This window comes from Heptranchias perlo, unplaced genomic scaffold (genome assembly GCF_035084215.1).
Source record: "Heptranchias perlo isolate sHepPer1 unplaced genomic scaffold, sHepPer1.hap1 HAP1_SCAFFOLD_325, whole genome shotgun sequence".
NCBI classification, from domain to species: Eukaryota; Metazoa; Chordata; class Chondrichthyes; order Hexanchiformes; family Hexanchidae; genus Heptranchias; species Heptranchias perlo.
Window position 1 is genome coordinate 13,080 of NW_027139337.1, and position 18,313 is coordinate 31,392.

The window sequence follows — 18,313 nt, forward strand, 5'->3', positions numbered from 1 at the left end:
CTCGAGGGGGCTGAATGGGCCTCCTCCTGTTCCTGTGTAACAGGCTCGAGGGGGCTGAATGGGCCTCCTCCTGTTCCTGTGTAACAGGCTCGAGGGGCTGAATGGCCTCCTCCTGTTCCTGTGTAACAGGCTCGAGGGGGCTGAATGGGCCTCCTCCTGTTCCTGTGTAACACGGCTCGAGAGGGGCTGAATGGGCCTCCTCCTGTTCCTGTGTAACAGGCTCGAGGGGGGCTGAATGGGCCTCCTCCTGTTCCTGTGTAACAGGCTCGAGAGGGGCTGAATGGCCTCCTCCTGTTCCTGTGTAACAGGCTCGAGAGGGGCTGAATGGGCCTCCTCCTGTTCCTGTGTAACAGGCTCGAGGGGGGCTGAATGGGCCTCCTCCTGTTCCTGTGTAACAGGCTCGAGAGGGGCTGAATGGCCGCCTCCTGTTCCTGTGTAACAGGCTCGAGAGGGGTTGAATGGGCCTCCTCCTGTTCCTGTGTAACAGGCTCGAGAGGGGCTGAATGGGCCTCCTCCTGTTCCTGTGTAACAGGCTCGAGGGGGGCTGAATGGGCCTCCTCCTGTTCCTGTGTAACAGGCTCGAGAGGGGCTGAATGGCCTCCTCCTGTTCCTGTGTAACAGGCTCGAGAGGGGCTGAATGGGCCTCCTCCTGTTCCTGTGTAACAGGCTCGAGGGGGCTGAATGGGCCTCCTCACTGTTCCTGTGTAACAGGCTCGAGAGGGGCTGAATGGCCGCCTCCTGTTCCTGTGTAACAGGCTCGAGAGGGGCTGAATGGCCTCCTCCTGTTCCTGTGTAACAGGCTCGAGGGGCTGAATGGGCCTCCTCCTGTTCCTGTGTAACAGGCTCGAGAGGGGCTGAATGGGCCTCCTGGACAAACACGGACTGCCGTTCGGTGACCAAGGCAGTAAAGCAGCCGTAAAGCAGGCGCCAACTCTGCTCTCGGCCGTACCGTTCTAGCAGCAAATGCGCAAGAGGGGCTGAAGCTCAGATGCCCGTCCTGCGCAATTATGAGCGGAGAGATTGCATGCCCAAGGACGGTGTCTTATTACTCGATTTATTATTTACTGATCAGAAATGCAATCAGCCACCTGCATGTTGGAAACTACTGCGGAGCTTTCATGCTCACCAGGAGCAGTGCCAGCGGAGGTCGGCCAGTGAGGTGGCCGAACGGCACAGGGGGAAAGTCACAATTAAGACCCCCACCCCCCGCCTCCAGGGCGCCTTTCCCCGCCACGGGGCGCTCCCAAAGCGCAGCCGCTGCCGTAACGCCGGGGGGAGGCGGCCGCCAAAACCTTCCGCACAGCAAGATCCCGCAAACGGCCTGTCCCTCTCCGTTGGTTGAGGGATAAATATCGGGGCCCGGGACCGCCGCCCCCCCTCTTCGAAACAGAAGCTGCGTCTTGCGTGTCGACGTGCGTCCGGGGGGGAGCTGTGCACGGACCCCCCCCGTGAAGGTTCCGGCAAACATCAACTGCATTTATATAGCGCCTTTCACTGGAGGAGATGGGGAGGGAGGGCCATGGAGGGATTTGAAAGCGAGGGTGAGAAATTTGAATCGAGGCTTTCTCGCACCAGGAGCCAGTGTCGGTCCAGCGAGCACGGGGTGATGGGGGAACGGGACTCGGTGCGAGTTAGGATATAAAGGTTTAGCACAACTCCCTTGCTTTTGTACTCCGTGCCTCGATTAATAAAGCCCAGGATCCCATGTGCTTTTTTTTTTAACAACCTTCTCAACTTGTCCTGCCACCTTTCAAAGAGTTGTGTACACCTACACCCCCAGTTCTCTCTGTCCCTGCACCCCCGTTAAAATTATACCCTTTAGTTCATATTGCCTCTCCTCATTCTCCCTTCTCTGCGTTAAATTTCATCTGCCACGTGTCTGCCCGTTTCCCCAGTCTGTCCGCGTCCCCCTGGAGTCTGTTGCTATCCCCCGCACTGTTTACAGCATTTCCCAGTTTCGTGTCTGCCAACTTTGAAGTTATGCCCTCTATCTCCAAGTCCAGGCCATTAATAGACATCAAAATGTTTGTACCTTTTTAAAATTGTACCATTTGTACTCGCGTTCCCGAGAATGCACTTTAAAAAAAAAAAAAATAATCTAACCTTTCGCAGAACTAATCTGTGATAAATACAAGATGCTGGCTGTGTGTCAGCGAAAGGTTAGGGAGCTGTGTTATCTGTCAGGAGCTTTATTAATCAGCGAGTGAGTCACGGTGACTCGCTGTGCTCCCTTGGACTATCAGACTGCACCTCACCACATCTCCAGATTGCACGTCAAATCGATTTTTTTTTTTGTTTGTTTTGTTAACACAAGAACAGAGGGAGATTTTACCAGAACGGTGCCAGGGCGTCCCTCGCGGAAAAGCCGGGGGTTGTTCTCCGCAGATTTTAATAGAGGCGTTCAAAGTCAGGAAGGGGTTTCGATCGGAGCAAATAAGGAGAGACTGTTTCCAGTGGGAGGAGGGTCGGGCGCCAGAGGGCGCAGGTTTAAGATAATTGGACTGCCTGAAAGTGGGGGTTGGTGAAAGTGCAGGTCACTACCTCCAGGAAGTCTTGAAGTGCTTTGTGCATTGACAGTTCTGCAATCATGACATCCCCTCTGCATCGAGTCCCCGTACTACACCAGGCAGTTTGCTGACCCGCCTAGGGAGAGCTTTGAGTGAGCTGCGTTAATTCTGACCAGCCCGTACTGCCCTCTCTTCCCCCCCCCTCCCCCCCTCTCGTTCACCTTGTTGGCGTCTATCTCGCGACTGCGTGCCAAGGGTGATCTTTAACCACTCCGGATAAGATAAGCAGCTGGCCAACCATGTGAGTCTCTGGTACTCGCTGCTGCCTGGTACCGGCCGGCCGACACCCGAGGCCTCGTCGGCGACGAGACCGTTTTATAGTTTGAGAATTGCCCTTCGCGCGTTATCGCCGGGGACCGGGTGCTGCCGGGGCCCGCGCAGGTCAGACCGCGGCGCTGACCGTTCCCGCGAGCTGGCCTGCGCTCCGGCTGCTGCCTGGTTCGCAGGGGCTCAGGAGCTGTGCCCCCGGCCGATGTTTGGACCCCACCCCACCCAACCCACGTAGAATCATCGACGTTTACAACATGGAAACAGGCCCTTCGGCCCAACATGTCCATGTCGCCCAGTTTACACCACTAAGCTAGTCCCAATTGCCTGCACTTGGCCCATATCCTTCTATACCCATCTTACCCATGTAACTGTCCAAATGCTTTTTAAAAGACAAAATTTGTACCCGCCTCTACTACTCCCTCTGGCAGCTCGTTCCAGACACTCACCACCCTTTGAGTGAAAAAATTGCCCCTCTGGACCCTTTTGTATCTCTCCCCTCTCACCTTAAATCTATGCCCCCTCGTTATAGACTCCCCTACCTTTGGGAAAAGATTTTGACTATCTACCTTATCTATGCCCCTCATTATTTTATAGACTTCTATAAGATCACCCCTTAACCTCCTACTCTCCAGGGAAAAAAGTCTCAGTCTATCCAACCTCTCCCTATAAGTCAAACCATCAAGTCCCGGTAGCATCCTAGTAAATCTTTTCTGCACTCTTTCTAGTTTAATAATATCCTTTCTATAATAGGGTGACCAGAACTGTACACAGTATTCCAAGTGTGGCCTTACTAATGTCTTGTACAACTTCAACAAGACATCCCAACTCCTGTATTCAATGTTCTGACCAATGAAACCAAGCATGCCGAATGCCTTCTTCACCACCCTATCCACCTGTGACTCCACTTTCAAGGAGCTATGAACCTGTACTCCTAGATCTCTTTGTTCTATAACTCTCCCCAACGCCCTACCATTAACGGAGTAGGTCCTGGCCCGATTCGATCGACCAAAATGCATCACCTCACATTTATCTAAATTAAACTCCGTCTGCCATTCGTCGGCCCACTGGCCCAATTGATCAAGATCCCGTTGCAATCCTAGATAACCTTCTTCACTGTCCACAATGCCACCAATCTTGGTGTCATCTGCAAACTTACTAACCATGCCTCCTAAATTCTCATCCAAATCATTAATATAAATAACAAATAACAGCGGACCCAGCACCGATCCCTGAGGCACACCGCTGGTCACAGGCCTCCAGTCTGAAAAACAACCCTCCACAACCAACCTCTGTCTTCTGTCGAGTATCCAGTCATTCTCCCCATCGCTATTTGTGGGAAAGACAGGAATTGCATTTATCCAGCTCCTTTCACGGCCCGAAGAGCTTTACCGCCAATGAAGTACTTTTTTTTTGAAGTGTGGTCACTGTTGTCATGCAGGAAAGGCAGAAGCCAATCCGTGCACAGCAAGATCCCATGAGCAGCAATGTGATAAATGACCGGATCGTCTGTTTTTAGTAATGTTGGTTGAGGGATATGTGATCGCCCAGGACATCGGGGGAGAACCCCCACCCCCCCTGCTGCTCTTCTTGGAAATATTTGGCCGTGGGATCTTTTACATCCGCCCAAGATGGCGGACGGGGCCTTTGGTTTGATGCCTCAGTCAAAGGATGGCCCCTCCCCCGGGCCCTGGGCGCGTCAGCTTGGATTATGGGCTCATGTCTCTGGGGGTCCCACTTGTACCCGTGATCTTTGGACTCGGAGGCGAGAGAGAGAGACCCACCAATCCATGGCTGAAACCAAGTGCCAATTGGCTGCCATGTTTGCCGACATTAAGACAGAGAGTCCGTTTGAAGAATGTTCCTTTGGCCCTGTGCGCTTTGGCACGCCCTGAGGTGCTGGGTAAAAGTCAGGCCCCCGACCCGCAGTGAAGGAGACGGTCGGCTGGTCAGACACGCCAGCTTCTGTTCAACGGTGGGGTTTTCTCTCACCACAACAGCCTTGCGTTTATATCGGGCTTCACGGGAGCGTAAATCAGACACTAACTTGACACCGAGACGCATACGGAGATATTGGGACAGGTGACCCAAAGCTGGGTCAAAGAGGGAGGTTTTAAGGAGCGTCTTAAAGGAGGAGAGAGAGGCGGAGAGGTTTAGGGAGGGAATTCCAGAGCTCAGGGCCCCAGACAGCTGAAGGCACGGCCGCCAATGGTGGAGCGATGGGAATCGGGGGGATGGACAAGAGGCCAGAATCGGAGGAGGGCAGAGGTCAGTGGCTGAGCCCCCTTCTGTAACACTGAATAGTGTCTCCCCGTGACTGACCCCCCTCTCCCCCCTGTAACGCTAAACAATTAGCGACTCCTGGTGACCCTCCCAATGACTGACCCGACCCCGCCCCATGCCAACATCTGCACCCTGAACGAGAACCACTCTGCACCCCCTCCCGAAAACGCACGATCTGGGTCATTTCTCACATTGCCGCTGGTGGGATCTTGCTGTGCACAAATTGGCTGCCACGTTTCCCACATCACAACAGTGACTACACTTCAAGAAAAAGAGGACGTAATTGGCTGTAAAACACCCTTTGGGACACCGAGGTGAAAGGCACGATATAAATGCAGTGTAAGCTCGGGAAGGATATATCGGCCCTCGGAGGGGGTGAGGCCCAGATTCTCCAGAATGATCCCCGGGGCTAAAAGGGTTGAATCCCGAGGAGGGGTCGCACAGACCGGGCTTGTGTTCCCTCGAGTGTCCGAGATCGAGGGGTTTGAGATGATTGAAGGATTCGATAGGGTCGATGGAGAGAAACTATTTCCTCTGGTCGGGGGTCGGGAGAGAGTCCAGAACAAGGGGGCAGAATCTTAAAATGAGAGCTGGGCCCGTCCAGGGGTGATGTCAGGAAGCATTTCTTCACACAAAGGGGGAGTGGGGAATCTGGAACTCTCTCCCCGCAAAAAGCTGTCGGGGCCGGGGGTCAATTGGGAATTTCAAACCTGAGATCGATCGATTTTTGTTGGGTGAGGGGATTAAGGGTTCGGGAACCAAGGGGGGTAAATGGGGTTAAGATACAGATCAGACATGGTCTCACTGGATGGCGGAACAGGCTCGAGGGGGGCTGAATGGCCTCCTCCTGTTCCTGTGTAACAGGCTCGAGGGGGGCTGAATGGCCTCCTCCTGTTCCTGTGTAACAGGCTCGAGGGGGCTGAATGGGCCTCCTCCTGTTCCTGTGTAACAGGCTCGAGGGGCTGAATGGCCTCCTCCTGTTCCTGTGTAACAGGCTCGAGGGGGGCTGAATGGGCCTCCTCCTGTTCCTGTGTAACAGGCTCGAGGGGCTGAATGGCCTCCTCCTGTTCCTGTGTAACAGGCTCGAGGGGCTGAATGGGCCTCCTCCTGTTCCTGTGTAACGGGCTCGAGGGGCTGAATGGGCCTCCTCCTGTTCCTGTGTAACAGGCTCGAGGGGCTGAATGGGCCTCCTCCTGTTCCTGTGTAACAGGCTCGAGGGGCTGAATGGGCCTCCTCCTGTTCCTGTGTAACAGGCTCAAGGGGCTGAATGGCCTCCTCCTGTTCCTGTGTTCCGAGTCTCTCTCGACAGGTAAACGGGGCAGCTGAGTTGTGTGCAAGGTGTCGCAGACTGAATGACCAGTTGCTCTGTGGCGTTTATTGATGGAGGAGGGTCAGTCAAGCCTCTGGGGCAATCTTCCCCCATTGCTGCTCCAACAATGGGATCTTCAACACTTACCTGAACCTCGAGTGTCAGCCGAGAGGGATCCCTCGGCTCGTCCGCTTCCGAAACCCCCCAGACTCCACCATTCCAAGTCTCTCCCGGCCCCCCTCCCAACTTCCACCCACCCACCCACCCTCCGTAAACTCCAGCTCATCCGAAAGTCTGCTGTCCGCCCCCCCCCGCCCCTCCCCCGTATCCCAACTCTCACCGAGTCCCGTTCACCCATCACCCCCCCACTGTGCTCGCTGGACCCACATCGGCTCCCAGTCCGGGAACACCTCGATTTTAAAATGCTCATCCTCGCGTTCAAATCCCCTCCATGGCCCCTCGGCACCTCCTCCAACCCTCCGGGATCTCTGCCCTCCTCCAATTCCGCCCTCTTGTCCATTCCCCCTCGATTCCCATCGCTCCACCATTGGCGGCCGTGCCTTCAGCTGCCTGGGGCCCCGAGCTCTGGAATTCCCTCCCTGAACCTCTCCCTCTCTCTCTCCCCTCCTCCTTTAAGACGCTCCTTAAAACCTCCCTCTTTGACCGAGCTCTTGGTCGCCTGTCCCTAATATCTCCGTATGTGGCTCGGTGTCTGATTTCCCCTCCTGCGAAGCCCCTTGGGGACTTTAAAAGCGCTATATAAAAGAAAGTTTGCGTTGTAACCTGTAAGAAGCTTGCAAAGAGCGGCCTGAATTTGGTGCGGATAATCGTATGCTGACCCCCCCCGCTCTCTCTCTCTCTCTCTCTCTACCCTCCCACCCAGGACCCAGGCGGAGATGGGTCACACCTGCCGCGGCACCATCAATCTGGCGACCGCCAACATAACGGTGGAGGACTCGTGCAACTTCATCATCTCCAACGGGGGCGCCCAGACCTACCACCTGAAGGCAAACTCTGAGGTGGAGAGGCAGCGCTGGATCACAGCGCTGGAACTGGCCAAAGCCAAGGCTGTCAAGATGCAGGCGGAGTCAGGTAGGGGGGGGGGGATTACGAGGGGTTAAATATCTGGGGGGGTAGTGGGGGTAGACGAGGGGTTAACTATCTGGGGGGGTACGAGGGGTGAGATATCTGGGGGGGTAGTGGGGGTAGACGAGGGGTTAACTATCTGGGGGGGTACGAGGGGTGAGATATCTGGGGGGTACAAGGGGTTAGATATCTGGGGGGGAAGTGGGGGTGGACGAGGGGTTAACTATCTGGGGGGGTAGTGGGGGTAGACGAGGGGTTAACTATCTGGGGGGGTACGAGGGGTGAGATATCTGGGGGGTACAAGGGGTTAGATATCTGGGGGGGAAGTGGGGGTGGACGAGGGGTTAACTATCTGGGGGGGTAGTGGGGGTAGACGAGGGGTTAACTATCTGGGGGGGTACGAGGGGTGAGATATCTGGGGGGTACAAGGGGTTAGATATCTGGGGGGGAAGTGGGGGTGGACGAGGGGTTAACTATCTGGGGGGGTACGAGGGGTGAGATATCTGGGGGGGTAGTGGGGGTGGACGAGGGGTTAACTATCTGGGGGAGTTGGGGGGGTACGAGGGGTTAGATATCTGGGGGGGTAGTGGGGGTCGACGAGGGGTTAACTATCTGGGGGGGTACAAGGGGTTAGATATCTGGGGGGGTAGTGGGGGTAGACGAGGGGTTAACTATCTGGGGGGGTACGAGGGGTGAGATATCTGGGGGGGTAGTGGGGGTGGACGAGGGGTTAACTATCTGGGGGGGTACGAGGGATGAGATATCTGGGGGGGTAGTGGGGGTGGACGAGGGGTTAACTATCTGGGGGAGTTGGGGGGGTACGAGGGGTTAGATATCTGGGGGGGTAGTGGGGGTAGACGAGGGGTTAACTATCTGGGGGAGTTGGGGGGGTACGAGGGGTTAGATATCTGGGGGGGTAGTGGGGGTAGACGAGGGGTTAACTATCTGGGGGGGTACGAGGGGTTAGATATCTGGGGGGGTAGTGGGGGTGGACGAGGGGTTAACTATCTGGGGGGGTACGAGGGGTTAGATATCTGGGGGGGTACGAGGGGTTAGATATCTGGGGGGGTAGTGGGGGTGGACGAGGGGTTAACTATCTGGGGGGGTACGAGGGGTTAGATACCTGGGGCAGGGATTAAATATCCAGTGGGAGAGAGCGTGGGCAGGAGGGAGGGAGCCCACCGAGCGACTGGTATTCACACCCCTTTTGCTCGGGCCCCCCCTGTGTTTCCAGACGACTCCGCGGACGAGGAGCCGGCCTCGCAGACCGACAAGACGGAGGTTCAGAACACCCTGCGGACCCTCACCAGCAAGGTCGAAGACCTCAGCACCTGCAACGACCTCATCGCCAAGCACGGCACGGCCCTGCAGCGCTCGCTGAGCGAGCTGGAGAATCTCAAGCTGCCGCCCGAGAGCACGGAGAAGATCAAGCAAGTCAACGAGCGAGCCACGCTCTTCCGCATCACCTCGAACGCCATGATCAACGTGAGCAAAGCACGCTGCGGTCTCCTGCCATTACTGACTGTATCTCCACTGATGTTAATCCCTCTCCCTCACACTGTCTCTCAGTAACCCCTCTCCCCCAGCGCCCTGTGTTACTGACTGTATCTCTACTGATGTTAATCCCTCTCCCTCACACTGTCACTCAGTAACCCCTCTCCCCCCAGCGCCCTGTGTTACTGACTGTATCTCTACTGATGTTAATCCCTCTCCCTCACACTGTCTCTCAGTAACCCCTCTCCCCCCAGCGCCCTGTGTTACTGACTGTATCTCTACTGATGTTAATCCCTCTCCCTCACACTGTCTCTCAGTAACCCCTCTCCCCCCAGCGCCCTGTGTTACTGACTGTATCTCCACTGATGTTAATCCCTCTCCCTCACACTGTCTCTCAGTAACCCCTCTCCCCCCAACGCCCTGTGTTACTGACTGTATCTCGACTGATGTTAATCCCTCTCCCTCACACTGTCTCTCAGTAACCCCTCTCCCCCCAGCACCCTGTGTTACTGACTGTATCTCTACTGATGTTAATCCCTCTCCCTCACACTGTCTCTCAGTAACCCCTCTCCCCCCAGCGCCCTGTGTTACTGACTGTATCTCCACTGATGTTAATCCCTCTCCCTCACACTGTCACTCAGTAACCCCTCTCCCCCCAGCGCCCTGTGTCACTGACTGTATCTCTACTGATGTTAATCCCTCTCCCTCACACTGTCTCTCAGTAACCCCTCTCCCCCCAGCGCCCTGTGTTACTGACTGTATCTCTACTGATGTTAATCCCTCTCCCTCACACTGTCACTCAGTAACCCCTCTCCCCCCAGCGCCCTGTGTTACTGACTGTATCTCTACTGATGTTAATCCCTCTCCCTCACACTGTCTCTCAGTAACCCCTCTCCCCCAGCGCCCTGTGTTACTGACTGTATCTCCACTGATGTTAATCCCTCTCCCTCACACTGTCACTCAGTAACCCCTCTCCCCCCAGCGCCCTGTGTTACTGACTGTATCTCTACTGATGTTAATCCCTCTCCCTCACACTGTCTCTCAGTAACCCCTCTCCCCCCAGCGCCCTGTGTTACTGACTGTATCTCTACTGATGTTAATCCCTCTCCGTCACACTGTCTCTCAGTAACCCCTCTCCCCCCAGCGCCCTGTGTTACTGACTGTATCTCCACTGATGTTAATCCCTCTCCCTCACACTGTCACTCAGTAACCCCTCTCCCCCCAGCGCCCTGTGTCACTGACTGTATCTCTACTGATGTTAATCCCTCTCCCTCACACTGTCTCTCAGTAACCCCTCTCCCCCAGCGCCCTGTGTTACTCACTGTATCTCTACTGAAGTTAATCCCTCTCCCTCACACTGTCTCTCAGCAACCCCTCTCCCCCAGCGCCCTGTGTTACTCACTGTATCTCTACTGAAGTTAATCCCTCTCCCTCACACTGTCACTCAGTAACCCCTCTCCCCCCAGCGCCCTGTGTTACTGACTGTATCTCTACTGATGTTAATCCCTCTCCCTCACACTGTCCCTCAGTAACCCCTCTCCCCCCAGCGCCCTGTGTTACTGACTGTATCTCTACTGATGTTAATCCCTCTCCCTCACACTGTCACTCAGTAACCCCTCTCCCCCAGCGTCCTGTGTTACTGACTGTATCTCTACTGATGTTAATCCCTCTCCCTCACACTGTCACTCAGTAACCCCTCTCCCCCAGCGCCCTGTGTTACTGACTGTATCTCTACTGATGTTAATCCCTCTCCCTCACACTGTCTCTCAGTAACCCCTCTCCCCCCAGCGCCCTGTGTTACTGACTGTATCTCTACTGATGTTAATCCCTCTCCCTCACACTGTCACTCAGTAACCCCTCTCCCCCCAGCGCCCTGTGTTACTGACTGTATCTCTACTGATGTTAATCCCTCTCCCTCACACTGTCTCTCAGTAACCCCTCTCCCCCCAGCGCCCTGTGTTACTGACTGTATCTCTACTGATGTTAATCCCTCTCCCTCACACTGTCTCTCAGTAACCCCTCTCCCCCCAGCGCCCTGTGTTACTGACTGTATCTCTACTGATGTTAATCCCTCTCCCTCACACTGTCACTCAGTAACCCCTCTCCCCCAGCGCCCTGTGTTACTGACTGTATCTCTACTGATGTTAATCCCTCTCCCTCACACTGTCTCTCAGTAACCCCTCTCCCCCCAGCGCCCTGTGTTACTGACTGTATCTCTACTGATGTTAATCCCTCTCCCTCACACTGTCCCTCAGTAACCCCCCTCCCCCAGCGCCCTGTGTTCCTGACTGTATCTCTACTGATGTTAATCCCGCTCCCTCACTGTCCCTCAGTAACCCCTCTCCCCCCAGCGCCCTGTGTTACTGACTGTATCTCTACTGATGTTAATCCCTCTCCCTCACACTGTCTCTCAGTAACCCCTCTCCCCCAGCGCCCTGTGTTACTGACTGTATCTCTACTGATGTTAATCCCTCTCCCTCACACTGTCCCTCGGTAACCCCTCTCTCTCTTTCCCCCCTCCCACCTGACCAGGCCTGCCGAGACTTCCTGATGCTGGCCCAAACACACAGTAAGAAGTGGCAGAAAGCCCTGCAGCACGAGCGGGAACAGCGGATGCGTCTGGAGGAGACCCTGGAGCAGCTGGCCAAGCAGCACAATAACCTGGAGCGTGCCTTCCGAGGAGCCACCGTCCTGCCTGCCTGCAGCATCCTCAGCGCTGGCACCGTCAAAGGTAATCGTCTCGGCTCGTCCGCCTTCTGCCGCTCAAAAGGGGGTTTGGCAGGGCGGAGGGCGACTCTCTTAACAGTCGTAGAAAGAGACCCCCATCTGGAGGAGCTGCGTCCAGTCCTGGGCACCGCCCCCTCGGGAAGGATATATCGGCCCTCGGACGGAGGGTGGGGCTCAGATTCCCCAGAACGATCCCCGGGGCTGAAAGGGTTGAATCCCGAGGGCAGATCGCACAGACCGGGCTTGTGTTCCCTCGAGTGTTGAAGATTGAGGGGTGATCGAATCGAGGGGCTTGAGATGATTGAAGGATTCGATAGGGTCGATGGAGAGAAACTATTCCCTCTGGTCGGGGGAGAGAGTCCAGAACAAGGGGGCAGAATCTTAAAATGAGAGCTGGGCCCGTCCAGGGGTGATGTCAGGAAGCATTTCTTCACACAAAGGGGGAGTGGGAATCTGGAACTCTCTCCCCGCAAAAAGCTGTCGGGGCCGGGGGTCAATTGGGAATTTCAAACCTGAGATCGATGGATTTTTGTCAGGTGAGGGGATTAAGGGTTCGGGAACCAAGGGGGGTAAATGGGGTTAAGATACAGGTCAGACATGGTCTCATTGGATGGCGGAACAGGCTCGAGGGGGGCTGAATGGCCTCCTCCTGTTCCTGTGTAACAGGCTCGAGGGGCTGAATGGCCCTCCTCCTGTTCCTGTGTAACAGGCTCGAGGGGGGCTGAATGGGCCTCCTCCTGTTCCTGTGTAACAGGCTCGAGGGGCTGAATGGGCCTCCTCCTGTTCCTGTGTAACAGGCTCGAGGGGCTGAATGGGCCTCCTCCTGTTCCTGTGTAACAGGCTCGAGGGGGCTGAATGGCCTCCTCCTGTTCCTGTGTAACAGGCTCGAGGGGCTGAATGGCCTCCTCCTGTTCCTGTGTAACAGGCTCGAGGGGGGCTGAATGGGCCTCCTCCTGTTCCTGTGTAACAGGCTCGAGGGGCTGAATGGGCCTCCTGTTCCTGTGTAACAGGCTCGAGGGGGGCTGAATGGCCTCCTCCTGTTCCTGTGTAACAGGCTCGAGGGGCTGAATGGCCTCCTCCTGTTCCTGTGTAACAGGATCGAGGGGCTGAATGGCCTCCTCCTGTTCCTGTGTAACAGGCTCGAGGGGGGCTGAATGGGCCTCCTCCTGTTCCTGTGTAACAGGCTCGAGGAGGGGCTGAATGGCCTCCTCCTGTTCCTGTGTAACAGGATCGAGGGGCTGAATGGCCTCCTCCTGTTCCTGTGTAACAGGCTCGAGGGGGGCTGAATGGCCGCCTACTGTTCCTGTGTAACAGGCTCGAGGGGGGCTGAATGGCCTCCTCCTGTTCCTGTGTAACAGACTCGAGGGGCTGAATGGCCTCCTCCTGTTCCTGTGTAACAGGCTCGAGGGGGCTGAATGGCCTCCTCCTGTTCCTGTGTAACAGGCTCGAGGGGCTGAATGGCCTCCTCCTGTTCCTGTGTAACAGGCTCGAGGGGCTGAATGGCCTCCTCCTGTTCCTGTGTAACAGGCTCGAGGGGCTGAATGGCCTCCTCCTGTTCCTGTGTAACAGGCTCGAGGGGCTGAATGGCCTCCTCCTGTTCCTGTGTAACAGGCTCGAGGGGCTGAATGGCCTCCTCCTGTTCCTGTGTAACAGGCTCGAGGGGCTGAATGGGCCTCCTCCTGTTCCTGTGTAACAGGCTCGAGGGGGCTGAATGGGCCTCCTCCTGTTCCTGTGTAACAGGCTCGAGGGGCTGAATGGCCTCCTCCTGTTCCTGTGTAACAGGCTCGAGGGGCTGAATGGGCCTCCTCCTGTTCCTGTGTAACAGGCTCGAGAGGGGCTGAATGAATGGGCCTCCTCCTGTTCCTGTGTAACAGGCTCGAGGGGCTGAATGAATGGGCCTCCTCCTGTTCCTGTGTAACAGGCTCGAGGGGCTGAATGGCCTCCTCCTGTTCCTGTGTAACAGGCTCGAGGGGCTGAATGGGCCTCCTCCTGTTCCTGTGTAACAGGCTCGAGGGGCTGAATGGGCCTCCTCCTGTTCCTGTGTAACAGGCTCGAGGGGCTGAATGGGCCTCCTCCTGTTCCTGTGTAACAGGCTCGAGGGGCTGAATGGCCTCCTCCTGTTCCTGTGTAACAGGCTCGAGGGGGGCTGAATGGGCCTCCTCCTGTTCCTGTGTAACAGGCTCGAGGGGCTGAATGGGCCTCCTCCTGTTCCTGTGTAACAGGCTCGAGGGGGGCTGAATGGGCCTCCTCCTGTTCCTGTGTAACAGGCTCGAGGGGGGCTGAATGGCCTCCTCCTGTTCCTGTGTAACAGGCTCGAGGGGCTGAATGGCCTCCTCCTGTTCCTGTGTAACAGGCTCGAGGGGCTGAATGGGCCTCCTCCTGTTCCTGTGTAACAGGCTCGAGGGGCTGAATGGGCCTCCTCCTGTTCCTGTGTAACAGGCTCGAGGGGGGCTGAATGGCCTCCTCCTGTTCCTGTGTAACAGGCTCGAGGGGGGCTGAATGGGCCTCCTCCTGTTCCTGTGTAACAGGCTCGAGGGGGGCTGAATGGCCTCCTCCTGTTCCTGTGTAACAGGCTCGAGGGGGGCTGAATGGGCCTCCTCCTGTTCCTGTGTAACAGGCTCGAGGGGGGCTGAATGGCCTCCTCCTGTTCCTGTGTAACAGGCTCGAGGGGGGCTGAATGGGCCTCCTCCTGTTCCTGTGTAACAGGCTCGAGGGGGAATGAATGGGCCTCCTCCTGTTCCTGTGTAACAGGCTCGAGGGGGGCTGAATGGCCTCCTCCTGTTCCTGTGTAACAGGCTCGAGGGGCTGAATGGCCTCCTCCTGTTCCTGTGTAACAGGCTCGAGGGGCTGAATGGGCCTCCTCCTGTTCCTATGTAACAGGCTCGAGGGGCTGAATGGGCCTCCTCCTGTTCCTGTGTAACAGGCTCGAGGGGGGCTGAATGGCCTCCTCCTGTTCCTGTGTAACAGGCTCGAGGGGGGCTGAATGGGCCTCCTCCTGTTCCTGTGTAACAGGCTCGAGGGGGGCTGAATGGGCCTCCTCCTGTTCCTGTGTAACAGACTCGAGGGGCTGAATGGCCTCCTCCTGTTCCTGCTACTCTATTTCCATACCAGTTACATAGAATTACATCGAATTTTACAGCACGGAAACAGGCCGTTCGGCCCGACTGTGGTCTATCCCGGTGTTCCTGCTCCTCCCTCCCTACTCCATCTCACCCTATCACCATCTCCTTCTATTCCTCTCTCCCTCATGTGTTTATCGAGCTTCCCCTTAAATCCATCTCCACTATTCCCCTCAACTACTCCTTGTGGGAGTGAGTTCCACATTCCCACCGCTCTCTGGGGAAAGAAGTTTCTCCTGAATTCCCCGATTGGATTTATTAGTGACGATCTTATATTTATGGCCCCCCGAGTTCTGGTCTCCCCCCACAAGTGGAAACATCTCTACGTCTCCCCTATCGAACCCTTTCATAATCTTAAAGACCTCGATCAGGTCACCCCTCAGTCTTCTCTTTTCAAGAGAAAAGAGCCCCAGCCTGTTCAGTCTTTCCTGATAGTTATAAACCTCTCAGTTCTGGGATCATCCTTGTAAATCTGTTTTGCATCCTCTCCAGTGCCTCTATATCCTTTTTATAATATGGAGACCAGAACTGTGCACAGTGCTCCCAGTGTGATATGGAGACCAGAACTGTGCACAGTGCTCCCAGTGTGATATGGAGACCAGAACTGTGCACAGTGCTCCCAGTGTGATATGGAGACCAGAACTGTGCACAGTGCTCCCAGTGTGATATGGAGACCAGAACTGTGCACAGTGCTCCCAGTGTGATATGGAGACCAGAACTGTGCACAGTGCTCCCAGTGTGATATGGAGACCAGAACTGTGCACAGTGCTCCCAGTGTGATATGGAGACCAGAACTGTGCACAGTGCTCCAAGTGTGATATGGAGACCAGAACTGTGCACAGTGCTCCCAGTGTGATATGGAGACCAGAACTGTGCACAGTGCTCCCAGTGTGATATGGAGACCAGAACTGTGCACAGTGCTCCAAGTGTGATATGGAGACCAGAACTGTGCACAGTGCTCCCAGTGGGATATGGAGACCAGAACTGTGCACAGTGCTCCCAGTGTGATATGGAGACCAGAACTGTGCACAGTGCTCCCAGTGTGATATGGAGACCAGAACTGTGCACAGTGCTCCAAGTGGGATATGGAGACCAGAACTGTGCACAGTGCTCCCAGTGTGATATGGAGACCAGAACTGTGCACAGTGCTCCCAGTGTGATATGGAGACCAGAACTGTGCACAGTGCTCCAAGTGGGATATGGAGACCAGAACTATGCACAGTGCTCCCAGTGTGATATGGAGACCAGAACTGTGCACAGTGCTCCAAGTGGGATATGGAGACCAGAACTATGCACAGTGCTCCAAGTGTGATATGGAGACCAGAAATGTACACAGTGCTCCCAGTGTGATATGGAGACCAGAACTGTGCACAGTGCTCCCAGTGGGATATGGAGACCAGAACTGTGCACAGTGCTCCCAGTGTGATATGGAGACCAGAACTGTGCACAGTGCTCCCAGTGTGATATGGAGACCAGAACTGTGCACAGTGCTCCCAGTGTGATATGGAGACCAGAACTGTGCACAGTGCTCCCAGTGTGATATGGAGACCAGAACTGTGCACAGTGCTCCCAGTGTGATATGGAGACCAGAACTGTGCACAGTGCTCCCAGTGTGATATGGAGACCAGAACTGTGCACAGTGCTCCCAGTGTGATATGGAGACCAGAACTGTGCACAGTGCTCCAAGTGTGATATGGAGACCAGAACTGTACACAGTGCTCCAAGTGTGATATGGAGACCAGAACTGTGCACAGTGCTCCCAGTGTGATATGTAGACCAGAACTGTGCACAGTGCTCCAAGTGTGATATGGAGACCAGAACTGTGCACAGTGCTCCAAGTGTGATATGGAGACCAGAACTGTGCACAGTGCTCCCAGTGTGATATGGAGACCAGAACTGTGCACAGTGCTCCCAGTGTGATATGGAGACCAGAACTGTGCACAGTGCTCCCAGTGTGATATGGAGACCAGAACTGTGCACAGTGCTCCCAGTGTGATATGGAGACCAGAACTGTGCACAGTGCTCCAAGTGTGATATGGAGACCAGAACTGTGCACAGTGCTCCCAGTGTGATATGGAGACCAGAACTGTGCACAGTGCTCCCAGTGTGATATGGAGACCAGAACTGTGCACAGTGCTCCCAGTGTGATATGGAGACCAGAACTGTGCACAGTGCTCCCAGTGTGATATGGAGACCAGAACTGTGCACAGTGCTCCCAGTGTGATATGGAGACCAGAACTGTGCACAGTGCTCCCAGTGTGATATGGAGACCAGAACTGTGCACAGTGCTCCCAGTGTGATATGGAGACCAGAACTGTGCACAGTGCTCCCAGTGTGATATGGAGACCAGAACTGTGCACAGTGCTCCCAGTGTGATATGGAGACCAGAACTGTGCACAGTGCTCTGAGCTGGGTTGAGGGGTTACTGAGTGACAGTGTGAGGGAGAGGGATTAACATCAGTAGAGATACAGTCAGTAACACAGGGCGCTGGGGGGAGAGGGGTTACTGAGTGACAGTGTGAGGGAGAGGGATTAACATCAGTAGAGATACAGTCAGTGACACAGGGCGCTGGGGGGAGAGGGGTTACTGAGTGACAGTGTGAGGGAGAGGGATTAACATCAGTAGAGGTACAGTCAGTAACACAGGGCGCTGGGGGGAGAGGGGTTACTGAGTGACAGTGTGAGGGAGAGGGATTAACATCAGTAGAGATACAGTCAGTAACACAGGGCGCTGGGGGAGAGGGGTTACTGAGAGACAGTGTGAGGGAGAGGGATTAACATCAGTAGAGATACAGTCAGTAACACAGGGCGCTGGGGGGAGAGGGGTTACTGAGAGACAGTGTGAGGGAGAGGGATTAACATCAGTAGAGATACAGTCAGTAACACAGGGCGCTGGGGGGAGAGGGGTTACTGAGTGACAGTGTGAGGGAGAGGGATTAACATCAGTAGAGATACAGTCAGTAACACAGGGCGCTGGGGGGAGAGGGGTTACTGAGTGACAGTGTGAGGGAGAGGGATTAACATCAGTAGAGATACAGTCAGTAACACAGGGCACTGGGGCGAGAGGGGTTACTGAGTGACAGTGTGAGGGAGAGGGATTAACATCAGTAGAGATACAGTCAGTAACACAGGGCGCTGGGGGGAGAGGGGTTACTGAGTGACAGTGTGAGGGAGAGGGATTAACATCAGTAGAGATACAGTCAGTAACACAGGGCGCTGGGGGAGAGGGGTTACTGAGAGACAGTGTGAGGGAGAGGGATTAACATCAGTAGAGATACAGTCAGTAACACAGGGCGCTGGGGGGAGAGGGGTTACTGAGTGACAGTGTGAGGGAGAGGGATTAACATCAGTAGAGATACAGTCAGTAACACAGGGCGCTGGGGGGAGAGGGGTTACTGAGGGACAATGTGGTCTGTATAGCAACCTGCATTTATATAGCGCCTTGAACGTCGTAAAACGTC

The 18,313-nt window shown here is 55.4% G+C and overlaps 1 protein-coding gene across 1 annotated transcript in view; it reads left to right on the forward strand.

The window, feature by feature from the left end:
* Nucleotides 1–7,291: 7,291 nt before the first annotated feature.
* LOC137311312 (oxysterol-binding protein 1-like) overlaps nucleotides 7,292–18,313 on the forward strand; it is a 39,900-nt gene continuing 28,878 nt past the window's right edge. The window contains exons 1-3 of the mRNA XM_067978600.1: nucleotides 7,292–7,518; nucleotides 8,747–8,997; nucleotides 11,539–11,737. Of these exons, the coding sequence (XP_067834701.1) occupies nucleotides 7,323–7,518; nucleotides 8,747–8,997; nucleotides 11,539–11,737 (646 nt within the window). The 5' untranslated portion in view covers nucleotides 7,292–7,322. The remainder of the gene's footprint in view (nucleotides 7,519–8,746; nucleotides 8,998–11,538; nucleotides 11,738–18,313) is intronic.